At 36.8% G+C, this 21,367-nt stretch overlaps 1 protein-coding gene across 11 annotated transcripts in view; it reads right to left on the bottom strand.

The window, feature by feature from the left end:
* Window positions 1–21,367, bottom strand: part of LOC131433655 (CUGBP Elav-like family member 4) — an 807,399-nt gene that overhangs the window by 412,196 nt on the left and 373,836 nt on the right. For 2 of the 11 annotated variants that reach the window (XM_058600150.1, XM_058600153.1), the window contains exons 1-2: window positions 13,057–13,458; window positions 11,950–12,696 (exon numbers count right to left, since the gene is read on the bottom strand). The exons of 2 other annotated variants lie outside the window; for them this stretch is intronic. In XM_058600150.1, coding sequence (XP_058456133.1) covers window positions 11,950–12,006 — 57 coding nt within the window. In that variant the 5' untranslated portion in view covers window positions 12,007–12,696; window positions 13,057–13,458. Of the gene's footprint in view, window positions 1–11,949; window positions 12,700–13,056; window positions 13,467–21,367 lie in introns of those variants that run through there. 7 more of the 11 variants (XM_058600145.1, XM_058600144.1, XM_058600146.1 and 4 more) reach the window with 7 other exon arrangements.

The following is a 21,367-nucleotide window of genomic DNA, read 5'->3' as shown; positions in this document are numbered from 1 at the left end:
ATCAGCTGTTTGTTCGACTATGACGCAATTCCTTTCTTGTTGTACGTCACCGTCAAGTTTTTTTTTTGACTGACTCCCTCGTCTATTGCGAGTGCATGGCAATCACCTTCCGTTGAAATAGCAATCTGACACGTTCTTGCTTCAAAATGCCAAAAGTAAATCTTCGAAAATCAAATGACGAAATTATTACTTTTTCGATCGACCCACCCGGAAAGGATCCACCCACTTTTCCTTCGGTCGTATGTACCGAGCGGCAGAGAAACAAACTGGAGGCCGCCTTGGAGAGAATTTTTCGCTGGCTATACCAGTTCTATGTCACACGGTATTTTCCATTCCATGTTTTTGCATTTCGCATAGCTCAACGGCAACCGGTTTCGTTTGTTCGGCAGTACCGACAGTCGGGGCCGCTAGCGTTGCCAGTGCATTGGGCCAACGCCTCAAATTTTCACCAGAAACTGGAATTGGCCTTCCGATCGATCCAACCCTCGGATGCAGCGTGGCAACAGAAGCTGCAGTGGAACCAATCCCATCGCACCGCCGACGATGACGGTGAAGACAACATCGGCTGGTGGCAAAGTCGGCCTTTTTCCCACTTGCATGAGAGATGAAAATCCCCGGCACACTGACACTGCTCGGAGAGTGTGGGAAATCGAGAGTGTGAGAGAGAATAAACGACAAGGATGAGTGGTTCGCCAAGAAGCAAAACGACTGAGAAATGAGGAAAAAGGCGAAAAAGACCTTCCCCGAACCATCGCCGGAAAACTAACGATTTCAATGCAGCTCTCGTCGTAGGCTCTTAAGTAGTGGGCCGACCCGAGAAGGATGTTGTCGACGGCAGAGAAGAGGCATTTTCCGATCGGCAAATTATGGCATGCAATTTGAGTGAGTGCAATGATGGGAAAAACGGGCGAAGGTAGTAATTTTTCCCGGACGGCTCGTAAAGTGTTTCCGAGGCGGAACGTTTTCCAAAGGGAGGAGATGTACGGGATGAGCTGTTTCAAAACTGAACTTCTTGTATTTTGACATTAATTGTCTGGATGTGAATTTTTTAAAGGCTTTCTATCGATTACTTCTATCGGAGCTGGTTGAATTTTCATCTACCTTTTTTTTCATTTTTTGTAGAGGGTAAAAGTTGTACACCCTTTAAGACGAATAGCACCGTTTTGGGATGTGCAAAGGGTAGAGTGGAGTAGGGATTTGATGGATCGGTTTCTGATGAACGAACCCATTTTAGCCAAAATGGATGTAGCCGTTAATGGTTTTCGAAACTAATCATTAGTGTGCCGACTTCCATTTCCGATATTTATCTGGTCGAAGTGATTTTCAAATTCTGCAATATGGTAAAAGTCCGAATATTTTCATCTTCAAAGAAGTCAGTCAGAACTTCTGACAGTTCGATTCGAAAGCGGAACATAATAAAAAACTCAGTGACATTTGCTTCAGACATGGAGCTGTTCAGAATTTCCTAATAGTTTTACTAATTGAAAGACAACAAGAAAATGTATTCATTTGAAATAAGGAAAAAGTAACGTATGGTGTTGATTTTCAATTATGGAATTGAATATGGTTCGAAATGGTCTAGAGAGAAGATAACGTAAAAGAATTTTAATTTAAAATTCGTTTCTATGACACAAATCGAATTTGAATATCCTAGTTAAAATTTTAATATTTTCAGATATGAAAATAATCAAAAAATATTCCAACTACTCCCAAATGCATGAGATCAGGTGAATCGGTGAATAATAAAGGTTTAAGTTCCACGTCATTTTGAATCAAAACATCAAAAATAATATCGTAATGCTGCATAAAAGGTCTTAGTCCTTTTGGTGAAAATTTTGGACGTAAAACCTCGTGAGATTAAATTTTGATAAAAGCATAACCGATTTTTGTAGAGAAAATGCATTAAGTCGGTTCCAGCTGGTTTTTGCATAGAAAAATACTTGAATCTGGCATAAAACTTTTCATATGTAACGTACCAATTAACGTACTCAGAAAAGTTCCAATCAAAGCAGATAGCTCTCTTAGTGTATTTAGACTTATGAAAATTGCACTTTTTCACGTCATACCGTATTTTTTTTGTCAAGAATGGCGTATTTTCTTATGTGATGACAGAATGTAATAAAATATAAACTTAAATTTTGTATCTGTTCCGATGTCAAGTTCAACTAAATTAGTTCCATTTTTAATGGTATAATACATTTTACATATAAATTTAAGGAAATTGTGACACTCCTTTAAAGTCGAGATGCCAATTTGTCTGATTTTTTGTACTGTGTAGATATATGCAAAACTTTGATTATGGCTATAATTCTACACACTATTGTAAATTGCTCGACTTTTGCGAACGCCAAAAGTGACCATTTTTTGTCAATGTATTTCAAAGACTGAGAAATACAGTCTGTTATATCGATTTTGATTGTTTTATTTTCGGCAAGCATTAACTGAGAGAGACGAAAGATAGGAAATGAAAAGACGGATAGGTATTCTAGATTGAATCAGTTATAAATTTAGACCGGAAAAGCTAGCCTAGGCAGGCTCATATAAGCATGATCAGAAGAAAGAAATGAATTCCATTTTACCTTCTACTTGAAGGGTTAGTAGCATAGTATGGTGAAGAACTACACTTGTTACACGACGATACTTGGGAGCTCGAATTTAGTGTTCGACCCCCTCAATTAGAAGGTAAAATAGAATTCATTTCTTTCTTCTGATCATGCTTATATGAGCCTGCCTAGGCTAGCTTTTCCGTTCTAAATTTATAACTGATTCAATCTAGAATACCTATTCGTCTTTTCATTTCCTTTCGTCTCTCTCAGTTAATGCTTGCCGAAAAGAACCAATCAAAATCGATATAGTAGACATTATGCGGTGATTAAAACCAAATAACAAATACAGTCTGTTACATAAAAGCGTGATCACGATTACTCGCGATAGGTAAAGTGGAATAGTGTGATATTTTCAACACAGAGGGCAGTAGTGTCCTTGATGCAATGTGAGAATAAATCAGCTGACTATTGTTTACAATTCGATTTCAGCATTTTTCTAAAATGATTACCGCGTACGCTACGTGCTTCGAAATAGTTTTTTTGTGCTCGCATCCGAAAGGTCTCAAAATGACCCAAGCCGTTGCGGCGAAATACACGAAAAAAGGGGAAACAGTTTATGAGTAAGTGCGTGAATCGTTTTAAAGAGGTGAAAAATGTCGACGACTTTCCAAATCGCGGCTCTGTCGGTGTATTGTCGGAAAAAGACGATAAAGTGATTTGTGACCTGTTTTTGGAAAAACCGGCATTAACTTTACGCGAAGGTGCTTCAAAATTGACCAAAAAAGGTTTAAATATATCGTACGGAGCTGTTCGCAGACATTTGATCGCAAATAATTTGAAATTTCGAAGTACTTTTCAAAAACCGATGTTGAGTGAGACACATGTGCAAAAACGTCTTGAATGGGTAAAGGAGCAAAATGGTGTCATGACCCTGGATTGGCCCTCTCAGTCACCCGACGCCAATCCAATGCCAGAACGTTTGGGCTTAAATGAAGATGAAACTTGGGAAGAACTGACCACACAATTTGAAACAGCTTGTTCGTCTAATTCAAAAATTTGGAGATCGCTTTCAGAGAAATACGCGCAAAATCTCGTTCAAAGTATGCCTCGAAGGTGTCAAGCCATTGTTGACGCTGAAGGGGATTGGATTTGCTATTAATGTATTTGCATGTAAGTTTTTGATCTAATAAAATAATATTCAAAAGTAATGTTGAGTCGTTTAATTTTCTCACAACAGTGACTACGCTATTATGTAACAGACTGTATAGTTGTTCGACCCAACATCGAAAGTTAAGTCTACGGATTAAAGTCATTCTTGTAAAATCCAGTAAATTAATGTGATATGTTTTTTTTTGTGAATTTTGTTCCCAGAAAAATTCATATTGTTTTGTTGTGTACTTAATCAGCGTTTTACAAGTAGACTTCCATATTCAATTCAACAACAAGGAATTAACACTTTTTGTTTCACACAGAAAAAAATTATGAATTTCATAGGTGGCATAATTCTACTAGCGATACAATTAATAAAACTTAACCTATCAAATGATGCAATATATTACATTTGCACAGAATTTTCGTGGCTATGAATGTAATTTGCACTAGGCGACCAAGGGCCGTCAGTAGTGTCAGTAGAATCGTAGCACTAGCCATGCACTGATTCTGTACACTCTAAGTCGGCTGCGAAGTCTGTTGAAACAGAAGGTCAAATTCCACTACAGGAATGTAATACCAAGGCTTTGCTACCAAGGGCCGCTATATGGATTCATGTGCTTCTGTGGCTCAGTCGATTAACTGTCTGTGCTTTGTGATCTAATGTTTCTCGGTTCAAGTCGCGCTGGTGCCATTGATCTTTTGTTTTTTATTTCATTCAATTTCAAGCCAGGTAATGTTTGAATCACACAATTTCCCATGTCCTTGAATATAAATATTTTTGAAATATGATGTTCCATTTATTATGTGCATCTCATAAGATGTAAAATTACAAAAAAAATATCGAAATATAATGATCAAAATTTCAAAGATCTAAAAGAAGAAACCAGATCACCAAATAAATTATTAATTTAATAAAAAAAATCATTCAACAATTTTGGATTGAAACGATGCTAACAATTGGCTGTGATATAGTTTTTCTGTGTTAAATTTGCTATCTATTTTATTACAGCTATTGTTATAAATTTCTGCTTTCGGACTACTGTAGTTATATCAAATTCAATAATAATTGTGATACGAACGTTTCAAAATCTGATACGATTTTGTTCCCGTTAGAGTCTTTTTAGTTATGATTTTTGTTATTTTAACAGCTTACCAGCCAAAAATGTTTCAAAATTTGTTACAAAATATTTCTGAAATAAATTACTCCATTTGTTATAATTCTGTTATTACCAACTGATCGGGAAAGCTAACAATATAATGAAATACATTTTCGGCAATTTTTTAAAACACTGGAAACTGCGTTGAAAACAGCGGTTATCAGGGGATAAGCAGTTATCTTAAGCAAAATATAAATTTAAAACTTGTGGAACATTGCATGACAACAGGATGCGCCTATTAAAATATTTTTATTTGATGTTTTTATTAATTTATTTATTTCTGAAGCAGTCAATCTATCACTATGTCTTCAGTAGGCATAAAACTTCTTCATCTTTTGTACCAACAGGTTACAGGATATCCAAATGATTCATTTCATGTTATTAACTATTATAACTAAATAACTAACTCTTAGACCTAACACTAAATTTTTAAAGAAATAGTGTTTGAGAAAACGATTTCCTGATAGTATAACGGGTTAGATGAAAGACGAACGGATTTGAACAGTGATTAAATAGTTGATACATATTGACAAATGACTCATTGTGGCCACAGTTGGTTCTAGCGAAAGGAATAGGTAGAAAAAGATGAGCTCGAAGGCAACGATGACGAATATCAAAATCTAGCAAACATAACAGCTATGTTGAATTTGTTTTACAATTTTTCTGCCGATTCGACAAATCAGCCAGATTGAAATCGTTCAATTGTGAAAACTGTGCGTGATTATCGTATCCGCCAGAGTAAAAATTGAAATTTATTTTTTGTGTTTATATTTCGTCTTAGACTCATCAGAGGATAGCAGTTCATATTGAACTGGTTATATAAAACTAGGCAGCTCAATTTGAACCATTAAGCAGACGTAAAGTTTCTACTATTTGCTATTTTCGTACGGCACGTCAGTTTAGACATGGCCCTTCGGTGCTAAACAAAATGTGTTCTGCAAATAACAGAAACTACATCTGCTCTGCAGTTCAAATTGAACTGCCGAGTTTTGCATTAGGCCGTTCAATTTGAACTGCTATGCACTGATGAGTAGAAGACGAAACAGAAACAAAATTCAAAACGGTTATGTGCCCTAAGCACGGAATTAGTTTAACCCCTGAATGAAGTTTATTATCCAACATAGTTGCCTCCAGAAGTGGTGCAGCGATTTCAACGACTGTCCAACTTTTCGGTACAATGCTTTTTAGTTCCATGAGTCTTTTCTTTCTAAATATGACTAAGTCTCGGTAATGGCTTGTTTATCTGACTACAGCAAGCATTGGGATTTAAGAACAAGAAAAAGTCGCTTTAGTGAAATCTAGAGAATACAAAGGATGCGGAAACAATCCAAAGCTCAATTCATACAATTCAGAATAATCAATTCGTTTTTAACTATTTATTAAATTTTAGTTGGTCTGACGTAAAGTCATCTTATCTACGTTCAATTTTGCAATGAAGAAATCCAAACGTAGATGTAAAATCAAATAAATGAAAAACTCACAGAAAAGATGTTTCCGAAAAAAAGGAAAAAAAACAATTTTGAGCGAATCTTTTTCCCAAAAAAATCATCTTTTCTGTTAGTTTTTCATTCATTTGACTTTTCAACTTACATTTCTTCTCAGTCATTGCCATACAGATCAATTTGTTTTTATTTGCCGAATAAAAGTTTGTTCGGCACTAACTTTACACAGAGCTTTTGCATGCCAAAATTGTCATGTAGGCTATCTCTTTCATCTTCACTCTACGGTAATTCGAAATAATTTTGTTTTTGCCTTTCTCATATAGAAAGGTTATGCAAGCACTGTGAAAACCGACTTTTGAACCGAGGACCGGAGGGCCGAGTGTCATATACCAATCGACTCAGTTCGTCGAGTACGCAAAATGTCTCTGTGTGTGTGTGTAACGTTTTTTTGCACTTGCTTTTCTCGGAGATGGCTTAACCGATTTTCACAAACTTAGATTCAAATGAAAGGTCCTGTGGTCCCATACGTAATTCCTGAATTTCATGCGGATCCGACTTCCGGATCCGGAAATGTGTGTAAAGTAAAGTGTGTTAAAAGTTGTATACCATCACTGAGAATGGGGAAAAACTTTAATTTTTTTTCTAAATCGACCTCAAATGTTTTCCAATTGATAGTTTTTATCAGTAGACGGTCAAACAAACCGATTTCGGTTATTCTTTTAAGAAACGAAGAAAATTATTTTGAAGAATACCACAGTATTATATATGATAGTTTGATTGATATGAGAAAGGCATCATTACACCACTAGGTGGATTAAAACAGGTTTTTTTTCTTGTTCTCATCGGTGACAGCCTTCTACGGTCGCCCTTTGCGTTCACCGCTTTCGATGCTCGATTCACCCCTTTTAAACTTTACCAATCATCAAATTTAAACTTATGAATCAATCAACGATTGTTGATTTTCCTGGTACCAGAGTTCGAAAACTCTTCATCAAGTCAAGTTTTAGCTTAAACTGTAGTTTTCCTAACTAAAAACAATATTTGATCAACACACGAAGTCTTTTCAATGTTTTCTTCACTAACAAGAATAGGTTTACATTCAATGCTAAAATTCACGAATCAATCGAACCAACGTTTGATGGTCGTTACTAAACTGAGAATTTTATTTTAATTTCTTAATTTTTTTTTGTATATAAAAATATTTAATTTTATTTATTCTAGTAACGCCTTTTATGGGTCAGACCGAGGACTTTTCATTTGATTGTTATCTCAAAATTGTTGACTTTAAGTCCACTTTGCGGTTTATGTTGGACTGCTCGCTGGCATAACAGTTCAACATAAATTGTTATGCACTGGCATGTCTAAGACGAAACATTAAAAATAATAAGGAATATTTAAAATTGGAGCTGCAGCTGATTCCGGGAGAACAACCGTATCCCAAATAACAAACAAACTGCAGCGGCAACTTATTCTAAACCAGTTTTCAATAAGAACTGCGCATATTTTTGGTTTCAAATTAATCACTGCAGCTTAATTTGCTACGTCAACATGTTTTTTTCCTTTTTTTATTTTCATCTAATCATTTGTCGAAGCTTTGTCCATTAGGGTATTATGTTTAAGTAAAAAATGAAGTTGTAACTGAGCCCTCGAAACTGAACAGTAGTGGTAAAAAAGTTGAATTTCGAATGCGGTGCGTACACTTACAGCTGAGGATACTTTTGTACATCAAAATATTATTACTGGGAGCAACAATCATTGCGGACATTGTTCAAAATAAACACATAAAAATAATTTGGGAATTTAAAATAATTTTCTTACACATATTTCGATTAGGTAATTGAATGGAAAAAATACTTCACAGTTCTTCATTTTACAATATACTTTGAAAGCTAAACCTGACGTTTTGTTTTTAAATATACAGTCTTGTTATTTCGAACAAACTTGTGAAATCAAAAGACATTGCTGCTTGAAGTGGACGGTAAATTTTACATCAATTTGATAGCACAGATAAAACTATTTTGTGAATTAACATTAATTTTTATGCACATATTTGAAGTAGGCAGTTCAGTGGAAAGTTACTTTACTGTTCTTCATTTTGCAATATAGTTTGAAAGCAAAACTAAGTATTTTTTAAATGTACAATCCTGTTCATTGAAAAATCAATGCATTCCAATTTAATGTTGCTTCGATCATGGTTTTGAATCAGATTTCCGATTCAACCGATATCTATTTCATAGTATTTTACATGATTTACATGTCGTGAAAATTTCATTTTCATTCTTTGTCTACGCACAGATAGACAAATGGCTAATGAATCAAAACAATGCCTGAAATAGCTGCACGTACAGTGCAGGTACACATGAGCACAGTTTTGAACATATTACGACTTGTCAATTTTTTTAAGTAAGCAAGCAGCCCTTACTTTGCGAATATGCTTCGTAATTCGTAATTGCTCGGGCGCAACGTTTTTAGGGGGCGGCAAACTAATCCGTGGGACCTTTGAAATTTGGCTCGCCCACGTAATCTTTCCGGAGATGAAGTTCAGCTTTTTTTGGCTCGCTAAACCAACGATGGAGGCGGCAAATCTCTTATGTTGCCCCGGGTGCCAAGTTTCCTCAATACGCCACTGATTTCAATTGCTATTTGAATTATGATCAGATGCACTTAGTTGTATTGTTGTTTTTGTCAATTGCAATTCAGTTTTGAAATGAAAGTTTATTTTCATTGTTTTGCCCGCTATCATGCATTGTACTTCCAAAAGTAAAAAAAACTCAAGTTTACATACTTGCTAATAACTATTGCACGTTATACTTTTACAATGCTATTGCAGTGGGAAATTTTAATGTTTAGCTTTAATGTCAGACCAGAACTAATAACAATCTTTCCAAGTTCCATAAACCTATAATTCGTTATTTGGGGATTTTTCAAAAATCCAATTTTGTTTTCGTTAGTTTAGTGGTTCAAATTGAAATGTTAGGTTTGCACTTAGCAGCTCAATTTAAACTGCTGTGCTGATGAGTTGAAGACGGAACTTGAAGAATTCGTTGATATTTATTTACAAACTAGTTTTTCAAGTCGTTGGGTGGCGGGAAAGCTGAATTGATAACATTCATAAACTCAAATAATTTCTTACATTTAGTCCAATAATAAATTCAAGTAATAATTTAAATCAAGGAAGCTTCTCCTGCAAACGGGGGTTTTCGTAACGTAATTTCGAGTGTGGATTAAAGAAAACTATGGATTACCTAATCTAGAAACATAATGTTGTTATAATTTTTTTAAAGACGACTGCAGTGTTAATTTTGTGGACAATTATGCAAAATTTTGCAACAAAAAGTGTTTTACTCGAACCAATGTTTTTTTTTTTCAAACTGATGCACATAAATAAATAAAATCACGTCTAGATAATGTGAAAACACATTTTTCCCCCATTATTCAACAAATTCGACGAAAAAATCAAAATTTGGCAATTGTTGTAAGAATCATAAAAAAAAACAAACCCCCACTCCGTAGAGGTTTCGAAAACAAAATAACACCCTGTGATGTTGTTTGTTTTAGAATTAACTCCTTAGGCTCTGCATCGCACGACAGTTATAACATAGCAGCATGTCCCACTTTGAGCAATCACATATCAGAAATCATTCGATATTTTTACATCGAATTAACACTTTAGCAGTCTCTAATAAGAAACAATAACAACATAATGGCTCGTGATTAGGCAACCCATCGTTTTTTTTACCACATGCTCGAAATTAAGGTGCAAAAAAAATCACGATTACAGAAAGGGCTACCGAGCAAACAGAGGGAAGGGAGGAATCCCTCCAGACTTTTCAGGGGGGACGGAAATAAGAAGATTTAACATTTGGTTTTATTCTTCATAATGAACCAAATATTTAAAATAACAAATTTGGCATATGAATTGTTTTATTAAGTTAATGTGTTTAAAAATCTCTTTATTCGATGATATTCCCATGCCAACAATTTTTCGAAAAATTTCTCATGTCCATTATATTTCAGGCCCAGGGGTTGCATTTTTCTCGTCGGACCTGTTTACAGGAGTATCTTCCCTAGCAGATGCGAATTCTCGATCATCTTAGAAATTAAATAGGTAGCTGCAGTTAACATCACTTCTTATCAGAGCTTTAAGATTTTCGAGATTTGCTTTTGTTTCTTTTCTTGAGAGATTTTCCAAAAGTTAGATTCTAATTTTGGTATGTCATTTTGATATCAAGCTCAAACACTTTTTTCTTTCGACTGATTTTTCTGCTGTGTTTCTGATCCTTGGCTAGCGCTTGTCAAGCGTTAATAAATATGTGGATCTCGAACATTCGAATGTACCTTTGTAATTATCGTTCTGGACGGGTTTCAGGGCACAATGTTAATATTTCTAAAAATAAGCTGTCTGGGATCTTAGTATAGAGTATGTACAAATTTGCAAAATTCTTGTACTAAAATTGCAAGTGGATTTAAAACTGAGTTAAACTAGAGCTAAATAAAAATAAATAGATTTGACCTTGATATCTATTAGTTTCACTCAGAAAATTTATGCATTTGGAAGGGTTCACATGACAAAAGTTTAAGAAAAATAAATATAATCTCTGATAAGTTATTATTAAACTTATTTCACTACACTGTTCGTTCAACATTGTTAAAAAACATTTTTCAACCACTACTTAGGACAACAAAAAAACAAGTTTTGAGCTACACATTTATGAAAATTTCGTACGTCAACGAAAATTCAACCAAAACCCCATCACAGCCCAAGCTGGTTCGAAAGCCCAAGCACCAACTAACTAACTTTAAACAATTTAATCCGGTTCCAACGTCGTGCACAACCGATCACTTTTGGTTAGCTAAATTCCTCATCAAATTAGGACAAACCCTTCACTGCATATCCGACCCAGAGAAGGTTCACTCGGCTCACTGCACCGCACTCGGCACCCACGTGTTAACATGAAGCTTCCCAGAAACCGATGTTAATATAGAAAATAATATGAAAATCGATAAAAATTTAAACGGATGACTGAAATGCTTTATAGGGGTGGCTCTGGCGCACACACGTCTTGCTGTAGGACGACACTGGGTGCCTTCTCCGAAGGGGGAAGGGAATATCAGAGCAGAGAACATCTTCGTCATCGTCAACATTACTCGGTGGCTACCGGGGTAGTTTTCATCACCCGGAGAGGGAGGGATATTTATTTATTTATTTTTTTCCAGCTACTTCTTTTTCTCCAGTTTCCATCTGTTCCGTATGCGATTCGGGCTTAGCAATATCTGGTAAACCGATAAAACGACACAAGATGGCCCCTTCTTTGGGGCCATCGAGTGATCGATCATTGAAATTTATACGGCTCACCACCACAATCGAGAGGGTTAGCAAAGGAACGGCATGAAGCTAGACATTCCTCGGGAAAAAATATTCGCCTTATTTGAGACCGGTTCATGAGCGCAGAACGCTCAGCCTGGTGCCTGGTGAATGTTATCTATCTGCTATGCGAGAAGGTTGTCCTGGTACTGGGCGAGTACCAGGAAAATTGCCAGAGAAAATAAATAAACAGCAGCCGAACGAGGAAGGCACTGTGGGGGAACGTGAATGTGTTTTCCTTATCATGGTTGATATGATATAGTATAAGAGAAAATAATTCAACTTACAATCACTTGAGGAAAGTCAACTTTCCCTTGACGAACGATTTCTATCATGTGAACCATATGGAATGTATTGAATTCACTCGCAGGAACCGAAATTAATATTGGAATAACTTTGGCTTCTCTTCTGGATGCTTCTTCTTCTTGTTCGCTAGTTTTGCGTCGTCTTCGTAGTTGTCGAAGCAAATCGAACTACGAGAGAGTTTTTCTTCACTTTACTGTGTGTTGTTGTTCTTCTTTCGGTGGTTTTCAAGGGGGCGGTTCAGGGTGAATGTTATTAAATTGATTAAGCTCACTAGAGAATGCGGTTTCTCTTTGCTCTTCCTCCGCTCTAGCTCTTGCTTCCGGCTTACACTTTGCTGGGTAGGTTGGTATGTATTTACGATTTATACAAAAATTTCATTCTTCCTGTCGGAGAGCAGACTTCTAAACTTTTTTTTTCAACACCCACTACTTTAACGAGCGATAAATTTTCGCTATTCAAACGCGCATTGAGCTGATTTGGCTCGAATATTTTCTTTATGGTTATCAACTAAACTTAAGTTCTCGCTTTAGCTTCTTTGGCTATTTCGGTTTTCTTAAAAATTTTACTAAAAATTCACTCGCCTTCCGTACAACTTCACTCACAGACGTATAGATTTTCAATGTTTTACACAAATTTTACTGTTTTCATTAATCACGTTTTCTAGTGGATTGTTTTATTTTCCCCAGTCGCCACAATGCCGATGAGGGCGAATCGTTTTATCAAATCACCTGCTTGCGAGGTTGGTCCGATCGGATCGGAATCAAAAATGTGAAGAGAAAATTAAAAACCAAATCAATTTCACCATGTCTTTCGTACAGGTGACGAAAGTTTCAGTAGGTTAATGAGTCAAAGTGGATTTATGTCCTACAATATGGTACTTAGTTTTGTTAAATAAACTTGACAACTAGTGTCACGTACTTCTGATGTACAATGGAAAAACACTTTAATTTGTACACGAAAAGGATAAAAATTACCGAATTATAAAATTGAGTTCTAATTTTAAGCGAATTAATGTAAAAGTTTACAACTAAAAACATATTTATTCCATATTGTAGAAATAATACCACAACATTCTCAATCGTCATTACTTGCTGTAAAACACCGAATTGAATCAAAGCAATCTGGTTCTGTCCAAATCACCCAGGATATCGCGACTCGAAAAGATACACTGTTCTATTCGAGCGTACGAATCTCGCACTTTAAAGTTCTCTGCACGAGCAGTTCAAACTACGCTGGCTGCTGTTGGTGGGCCGATCGCGAATCGAAAGAATACGCTCCTCTTCACGCTGCTCAAGACTCCCGCTCGAGAAGAATCAGGCTGCAACCTAGATTCCCCGGAAATTCGCGCGATCTTCCACTTCTTGTGACGGTTTCCGAAAAACACAGACACAGCTTATAGACAGATAATTAAATATAACAACAAACAACAAGTGTATATGATCACGACTTAACTATACAAAACTCAATTGTAGACTAAAGCACGGACCGCACGTCGGTTGTTTTGTAAGTATGTAGTAACACACCGGGAAAAACGGGCACTTCCGAACGACTTCGGAAATCGGTGCTTCTTCCCGTTTTTCCTCGTTCTTTTTTCTCCTGATACCCACTAGGAAAAGCCGATGCTCCTATCGGTACACATCGAAGCAAGCCGTGTACACGTTTCTACAGCAGTGTGCACTCCCACACACGCTCACATCCACACACAGAGACACGAACGAATTCTCACCGACCGAACCGTGATCCGTAGGCAAAGCGTAAAGCAAAAACAACAACAACAATAACAGACGAGCAACCACCACTTGAGCCACGTCGCTTCACAGCACGAGGGGGAGTTCGGTCGAACGACCCTTATCTATGAGCATTGACTGTAAAAGAGTTGCCGAATTCGAGCAGCCACCGTGTATGACGGATTCGAGCAGTTCCCCTTTTTGCTGACACGTGTACGCACACATGGAAGAGGCCGCTAACAAAGTAGCATTCTGTAGTGTCATACCGGTTCAGCGAACGAAAAAAAAATACGAAAACAACCTGAATCCTTACCACCCTGACGGTGACACCCCCACTAGTAAAACCTTCTCATCAAGCCTAATCTGCGCAGGTCTACAACCTCACGAACCCACCGGCGTTCGTGTCCTTTTGCCCCTCGTACCCACGTTCGGAACAACAGACTGTTGATTCTACTCGAAGAATTACATAATTTTCCTCCGCAAAAGCTGTCCTCCGTCACACGTACCTAGCTACAACTACAGGTTCTCCCGTTCGGCTCCCGTTCGGCACACCGCAGTAATGCTACAACGACCGACACATCTATAGGCCACCGACACCACCCGACGACGCACACGACACGGTGACCTATACAGATAGCAGCCTCATCATCCTGACCGTCGTGCCACGCTCGCTTTCCGGCAGGGTCACTACTGCTGCACACAGAGGCGGGGTTTTCCCCCAAACACACATGCGCAGCATCTTATCACCCCTTCTCCGCTCTCCCAACTCTCTCTTTCTCCCTCCCACACTTCTTCACCGCAGGCCGCCAGCAGTCAACGTGACAACGCACAGGATGCAGTTGTAAGGTTGCTGTGTAAGTGTGTAATTGTCTTCTTTTTCCGCCCGTGTTCAGTGAGCTTCTTCTCAATGAACTCAAATCGCACAGTATTCTGACCCAAGTCGTACGGTTTTGTTCCTCCTGTTTCATCGGTCACTTTTCCTTGGCCTACCATCATCCCTGCTATGTCGCCTAGAAGATAACATGTCTAGTTTTCACTCAATCAAAGCAAACCGGATATTTTTTTAATTAATACCATCAATAAGGCAATAATCCTTTCAAGAGCAACGGGGAAAAACACTTTTTGCATCAATCGAAAAACAAAGCTGTCAAAAGAGGTGCGACTATTTTTATATGTTTTCCAAATTCGTGTGACCTATTCTTCTCTGTTCGAACACTCCTGAAGAAATGAAAGTTTGCCTGTGTGTCTGTAAGTGTGTGTTTGTGGCTGTAGCTTTGTCTCGAAATAACACCACCGGAGAAAGTGTGCGTGAGTGCGTGTAGTGGTGCGTGACAAAATGCGTCCGATAACAAATGGCAATGGAAAGAGGGTGAAAACATCCACCCCCTCCCCCCTCGTTGCTCCCATCAGCCATGCACCGATCAGGCTGATTTTTCTGCTTGGTTCAACCGCGATTCTGCCGTGGCTGTCTCTCTACGACTTCATTACGCCACGGTAGTCATTAAATAAATTAGCAAAGTTAAATTGAGAGGGAGACGTGGTGAGACCACCCTCGACTCGATGACCCTTCCCCGTGTAATCCATCAACCCTTCTGGTCGCGATCATCATCATCAGCAGCAGCAGCATCAGTACAATCGTCATCGTTGTAAGTCATCACAGTAATTTTGAGCAAGTCTTTCTGTGTTGAATTGAAAGTTGTAGAGGTAGTCCAGTCTGTATGTGCCCTAATCTTCCCTCCTACCCCCTTTACGAGGTGGCGTGCGGGAGGTGAATGATTGACTGTGTATTTGTTCGGTTGTTGCTGTTGCTGCTGTGGCTGTAGAGCTTTTTCTTGTTCATCTGCGGATGGTAAAAACATTCACTGAAAGATTTCCCATCAAGCGAGGACAATGAGGACGAGCGGGAATCTCAAAATGATTGCGAGGAAAAGTGTTATGTAATCGCTTTTGATTTATTTTGAATGACACATCCGTGCGAAAGGCACTTTCGCTGGCAGAGGCTGTTTGGTTGCCTGCTATTTGGTTGGCTTCTGCTTCTGATGTTTTTTTTTTTGTGCTTGTACTCGTTGAATCCTCTGGCAGTCTGATGAGTGTGATGAACGGTGAAGAGGGTTGTTTTGTAAACAACGACAGTTCGGGAGCGATGGGGAACTGGCGGGACTGGTAAACTGCGTAAAAAGTCGCCTACCAGTCGATATACGGAAAGGTAATTAGAGTTTTTAGAATTCGAAGAAAAGTTATCTAATGTCGTCGTGCTGGATTCCGATGAATGATGAAAGTCTTTGAAAATAGAGACGAGGAGAAAATTAACTTTTGAACGATTACAACTTTTAATGTAATGATGGCTCTTGTATCGCGATCAGATGAGAAGATGCTCACAACAATGGCTGCCGAGAAACTTCATAGATATTAGCATGTAGCCAAGTTCGAAGAGATGCCATACGCCTCCCGAGCAGAATAAAAATCTATCAACCATTTATGAAACTTTGTCTTCTGCTGAGTCTTGAAGTATAAAAAATTGATAAAAGAAGTTTTTCGGGACTATTTCATTAAAATATTGAAATATTTTAAAAATTGTTTTATGCTTTGAGCAAATCCATGCGGAATCGGCTGGCTGATGGCACGACCCCCGTCTATTTGCATAAAATTTTTCATGTGTTTTCGGTATAACAAATAAAGTATTTTTCAAGGGCTTAGAGTTTTAGAGACTAATTTCTGTAAAGAGCGTATGTGTTTTATGTCACATTATTTTCAAACAATTATAACCCGAAATCTATAGCTTCTACGGAAATTGTGTCTAAAAAGAAGTTGTAAGTATCAATCGTACTTTCTAAAAACAATACACAGAGAAAAAAATATATTGCGATTTTTTATAAAATCAAAAAAAAAGTTTGTTTTTCGAAATTCTCAATTATTCCACCGCTCGATTTTTCTTATTTCATACAACAAAAAAAAAAGTCAAGTTACAAGGAAACTAATGAATGTTTAAAAAAGTCGGAGAGATGAATAATAAAAAAGTTTCCCGAAGAAAACCTTTTTACCGATTTTCTAAAAATGATGTTTTGATAGAAATAAATGTGTCTGAGCAAAGAAATATTATTCTTTAAGCTACGATCAACGGAAAATTCCAAAGAATGTTACCTTTTAAAACAAGTCATTTTTGATATATATGAGAATTATAATCAAAAACTTTTTTAATACACCTAGTGGTGTAATGGTGCATTTCATATTAATATTAGTAATTACTTATGTTCTGCACGGAGAACCCGCAGATCACAAAATTACAATATTGCAATTGTTGTTTCACGCCCTGGTTGTTTCAACTAAAATGTTGTTGATTTAACTAACATATCTGTTGATTTTGTCATAACCATTCAGGTAACCGAAATTGTTGTATTCAAATGCTGTCACTTGGCGGAGAACGAAGACAGCAAAACGCAAAACAAAAAACCTTTTCATTTCACCAGAAGCGTTTCGTATTGAATTTTAATGGTAAATGAACGTCATTTATGTTAGTTACATAGTGGTCGTTTTATGTAAGTGAAAATATGCAGAAGAATATAACAGTTAATTGTAAAACAAGTTTTCCATGTGTTAAATAGATATTCTTACAGTATAAATGTTTTAATTTCATCTGAGAGTAATGTATTCTAGGACAGTTCATGTCAATGTTATTAAAACCGCTTAACGCTTAAAAATTTGCTGCTAAAGTGAAGTGGTACTATTCGTATTTTCTTGAAAGTGTACCTGTTGCATTAGGTTTACCAGCGAGCCATTCTGCAAGTGAAGGAAAAATTTCCTAATTCCCTGTGACCATTTTGCTGGTGAGTTCTCTTTTGAGAATTGAATTCTTTTGGTGCATTTCTATATCCTTTGTGAGTTTAATGATAAAGATATAAGCAGTTAATTAGGTAAAATTTCGTTGTTCAGGCAGTGAACGATTAGCTGCCCCCCGAAGAGGCTAACAGTAAAAAATATTTATTGCAATTGGCATCTTAAGTTCAAATAACTGAATAATTGGTTGAAACAACTGGGACATTTTTTTGCTTTCATGAATACAAGTAACTTTACTGAGATTGTGTCTTTGGTCAATTGCACGAGTGACACCACATTGAAACGTTTCATTGTTCGCTTAGGGTGTTCGCTTAGGTTTGTCTTTGTTGGGTGTCGTTGCTAAGCTGCCAGCACGATAAATAAAAAATGACAGATTAGTTAAAACAACAGTCAATTAGTTGTACCAAATTTTAACCAATCAAAATCTGAAAAACAACTAATATTTTAGTTGTTTTGCGATCGCTGGCTTTTCCGTGTGACAAGATTTTTTTCTGTCAAGATTTTTTTTCTAGCTTGAATAAAATCAAAAACTTTCTTTGGTAAAAACTGCCTTTTCGATTTGTAAAGAGCTATGTCAAGGTCATATAGATTTAAATGTAGCAACCCTGCACGCTATAAAAAAATGAACAAAGACAGTGTGCTAGGCGGGTGTGTTTTCTTCTTCTTCCGTACCAGCACTTACCGATGCGTACCGATTTTGCATAATTTTGTATGACAGTTTGAAAGTTTTGATACTTATTGCCCTATAATTTCGGAACCGAAAGTCGGATCTGGATGAAATTTCACAGTGTCTCTTAAGACACTGAGAGCTTTATTTTGATTCATGATTTGTGAAAATCGGTTTAACCGTTGCTGAGAAATCGAAGTGAGTTCCGGTTTTGGAGCCTTTCTTCACTATTATTGGTGCGTTTGGAAGCAGAAAATGGGCACTAGTAGTCCCAAAGTAGATTTATATATCTACCACAACTAGAAAGATCTATCAACTTGATGAATTTACCAGTAAATTTTATAAACATGGGCACATCGTTTCGCCATCGCTTGTGAAAAAATACACATACAATACCAAATTTTTACTAATCGCACTGTAATTCCGGAACCGGAAATCGGATCTGGATCATCTTCCTGGGGACTTTTTGCACAATTTCAAGACCTTTTATTTGAATCTAAGTTTGTGAAAATCAGTCCAACCATCTCTGAGAAAATCGAGTGACATTAATTGTCACATACACACATACATACGCACGGACATTTGCTCAGTTCGTCTAACTGAGTCGAATGGCCCTCCGGGCCTCGGTTCAAAGTGGGTTTTCACAGTGATTGTATAGCCTTTCTATATCGAAAAATTCTTGTGATTTTACATCTTATCAGATGCACATAAATGGAGCGTCATTTTTTACAAATTTATATTCAAGAACATGTAAAATTGTATGATTCGAAAATTACATGGCTTAAACATGAAAGGAATAAAAATCAAAAGATCGACATCAACAACGCGACTTGAACCGGAAAACATTAGATCACTAAGCACACCAGTTAGTCAACTGAGCCACAGAAGCACATATTTGCTTGGATGGTAAATCGTGCATATAAATTCATACAGTCTCACTTACTAGCCGAGTGCTAATTACACTCGGAACCAGTAAATTTCTGTACGAATGGAATATTGTGTCATTTGAGATGTTAAGTAGTTATTGTTTGAAGAATTATGTCACCTGTAAAATTAATAATTTCTTTCTGTGTATGAGAAAGAAAAAAATAGATATATCATTTTTATCAATAAGTCAGGGTGATCCATCGCCAAATTTATTATTTTTAAAATCCTCATGAAATTTTGAATGAGTTATTTTTTTTGACATCAAGACGAGCATGTTTTCGAGATATTTTGAAAACAAAAATAAAGAGAAATCACTGGTTTGTAAAAATCCTAGCTTCAACAAGGGAGTAACCGCCTTATTCAACAAACTACCTGTACGCCGTTTCAGGTATCAAAAATTAGGTTTCCATTGTCTTTTTTTTCCTCTTTTATAGAAGTTTACCTATGGCATACCTACACTCAACAATAAAAGCGCATTTTAAAAATACAAAGCATCAGTGTGAAAACAATAATATTCAGTGAGTGTGATTTAATTATGGAAAATTTTGTTTGTCTAAACGTCGTAAAGTAACAGATAGTATGATTGAACACTTCGTATCCAAGCAGTGCTCATTTACTGTGAATACTACAATGCATATTTGTGACTCATGTCGATTATATTATATGACTGTTTTGCCAGTAACATCGGGAAATAATTTAGAATAATTACTATCAGCGGCTTCACTCGTCTCAGCATCCTCCCAACTCCTAATCTAGCGGATGATTTGAGGAATTAAAATGTTGAGGTATTCAATAAAGGTATTTCTGTAACTAATATATCTCCTATAGCAGCTAGAGAGCTCAGGTATGAAAACTATCGTCAAGAAAAGTATTACAAAATCGTTGAAGGTATCAGGAAACAATTATTCGACCATCCAACACAAAATGAATCTGATGAAGTTAGGACAGTGAAAGCTAAGGCCTTAGCATTTGACGAAGTCATTAATAAATTGAAGGCAAAATTTACCGAACCAGATTGCTCAAGAGATGATAAAATACGAATACTCCTAATTTTACCTAACATGTGGTCTGTTCCACTGACGATGAAAGAATTTAATGTGAATAAATACAAGGTTTCACTGCCGAAGCAATTTGTTACACATAATATAAAATGCGAAGGCATTCAAGTCTTTCAACGATTCCAAGTAAACATCAAATTTCATTCAATACATTTGCGGCGTTAAAACTAAACTATTGTAAACTCCAATTTTTCAGGTTGTCATAATGTATGTGTTTGTAAAATTTCTGAAAAAGTTGACTTGACGCTTCACAGCCTCAAAAAGCATTCCTCTCAAATAGATTGTGAAGCGCCTTTGGGAAAATGACTGTGTAATTAACCGGTAACAACAAAGGATTGCTATCTCCGCAAAAGCAAGAAATGCCGCACCTCTTCAATTCTTGAGGAAAGCTTGTTAGAGAAACGTGAACCGAAAATTGTAAATGAGGGTAACTACTGATCGATGCAATCTTGAAATCTAGATAAAATCAATTGTTGATTTCGTCGCATATTTAACAGAAAAACTATGAAAACTTGTAGCCCATGACCATACACAAAAATACAACAATCTCAATTTTTGAAAGAGCCATGTAGTATTCTGTCATCATCCAAGCAATCATAGCATGCTTGAATTTGCATCAAGTGTAAGTTTCATTTTTTCTAAGAGTGTGGCAAGCTATTTGGGACTGCGGTAAAATTTCACATCATTCCGCCGCAAAAGCTTCGATGAACAGCGGAAACAAAAACAACTTCTAGCTACAAAGATCCAATACCTTCTGACCAGATCTTGCATCCTGCCATTACGCGAAATCAATGGTTGAATAGTATACCACCAACAATTTTACTTGCATTTCCAAACACCATCCCATCCCATTGAATTGCCCGCAAATTCGAATAGTTGAATAATTTTGGATATTGACGAAAGCACATCTTATGAAACATGTCTCGGCAGCAGAAGTTATTCAGTAGTTTAAAAGATATTGAAAGAAAAATCCAAACCTTGTCGTCAAGGAGTCTGTATTGATTCTAATGAAGAGCGTTTGCTAGAAGGTACGCGAACTAGCATGCAATCGCTAGATAAAATATATTGAAAATACCAATCTATTGTGCTAGTCTTATATGAACAATGTATCAAATAAAAACTAAATATCCAAAACTTATATCTTACTTCTACTGAAAACACGGTGCGTCCACACTTTCCGAGGCGG

Source organism: Malaya genurostris, chromosome 3 (assembly GCF_030247185.1).
Source record: "Malaya genurostris strain Urasoe2022 chromosome 3, Malgen_1.1, whole genome shotgun sequence".
Classification (NCBI taxonomy): domain Eukaryota; kingdom Metazoa; phylum Arthropoda; class Insecta; order Diptera; family Culicidae; genus Malaya; species Malaya genurostris.
The sequence above is the reverse complement of the archived record's forward strand: the minus strand, read 5'-3'. Positions and strand labels throughout refer to the sequence as shown.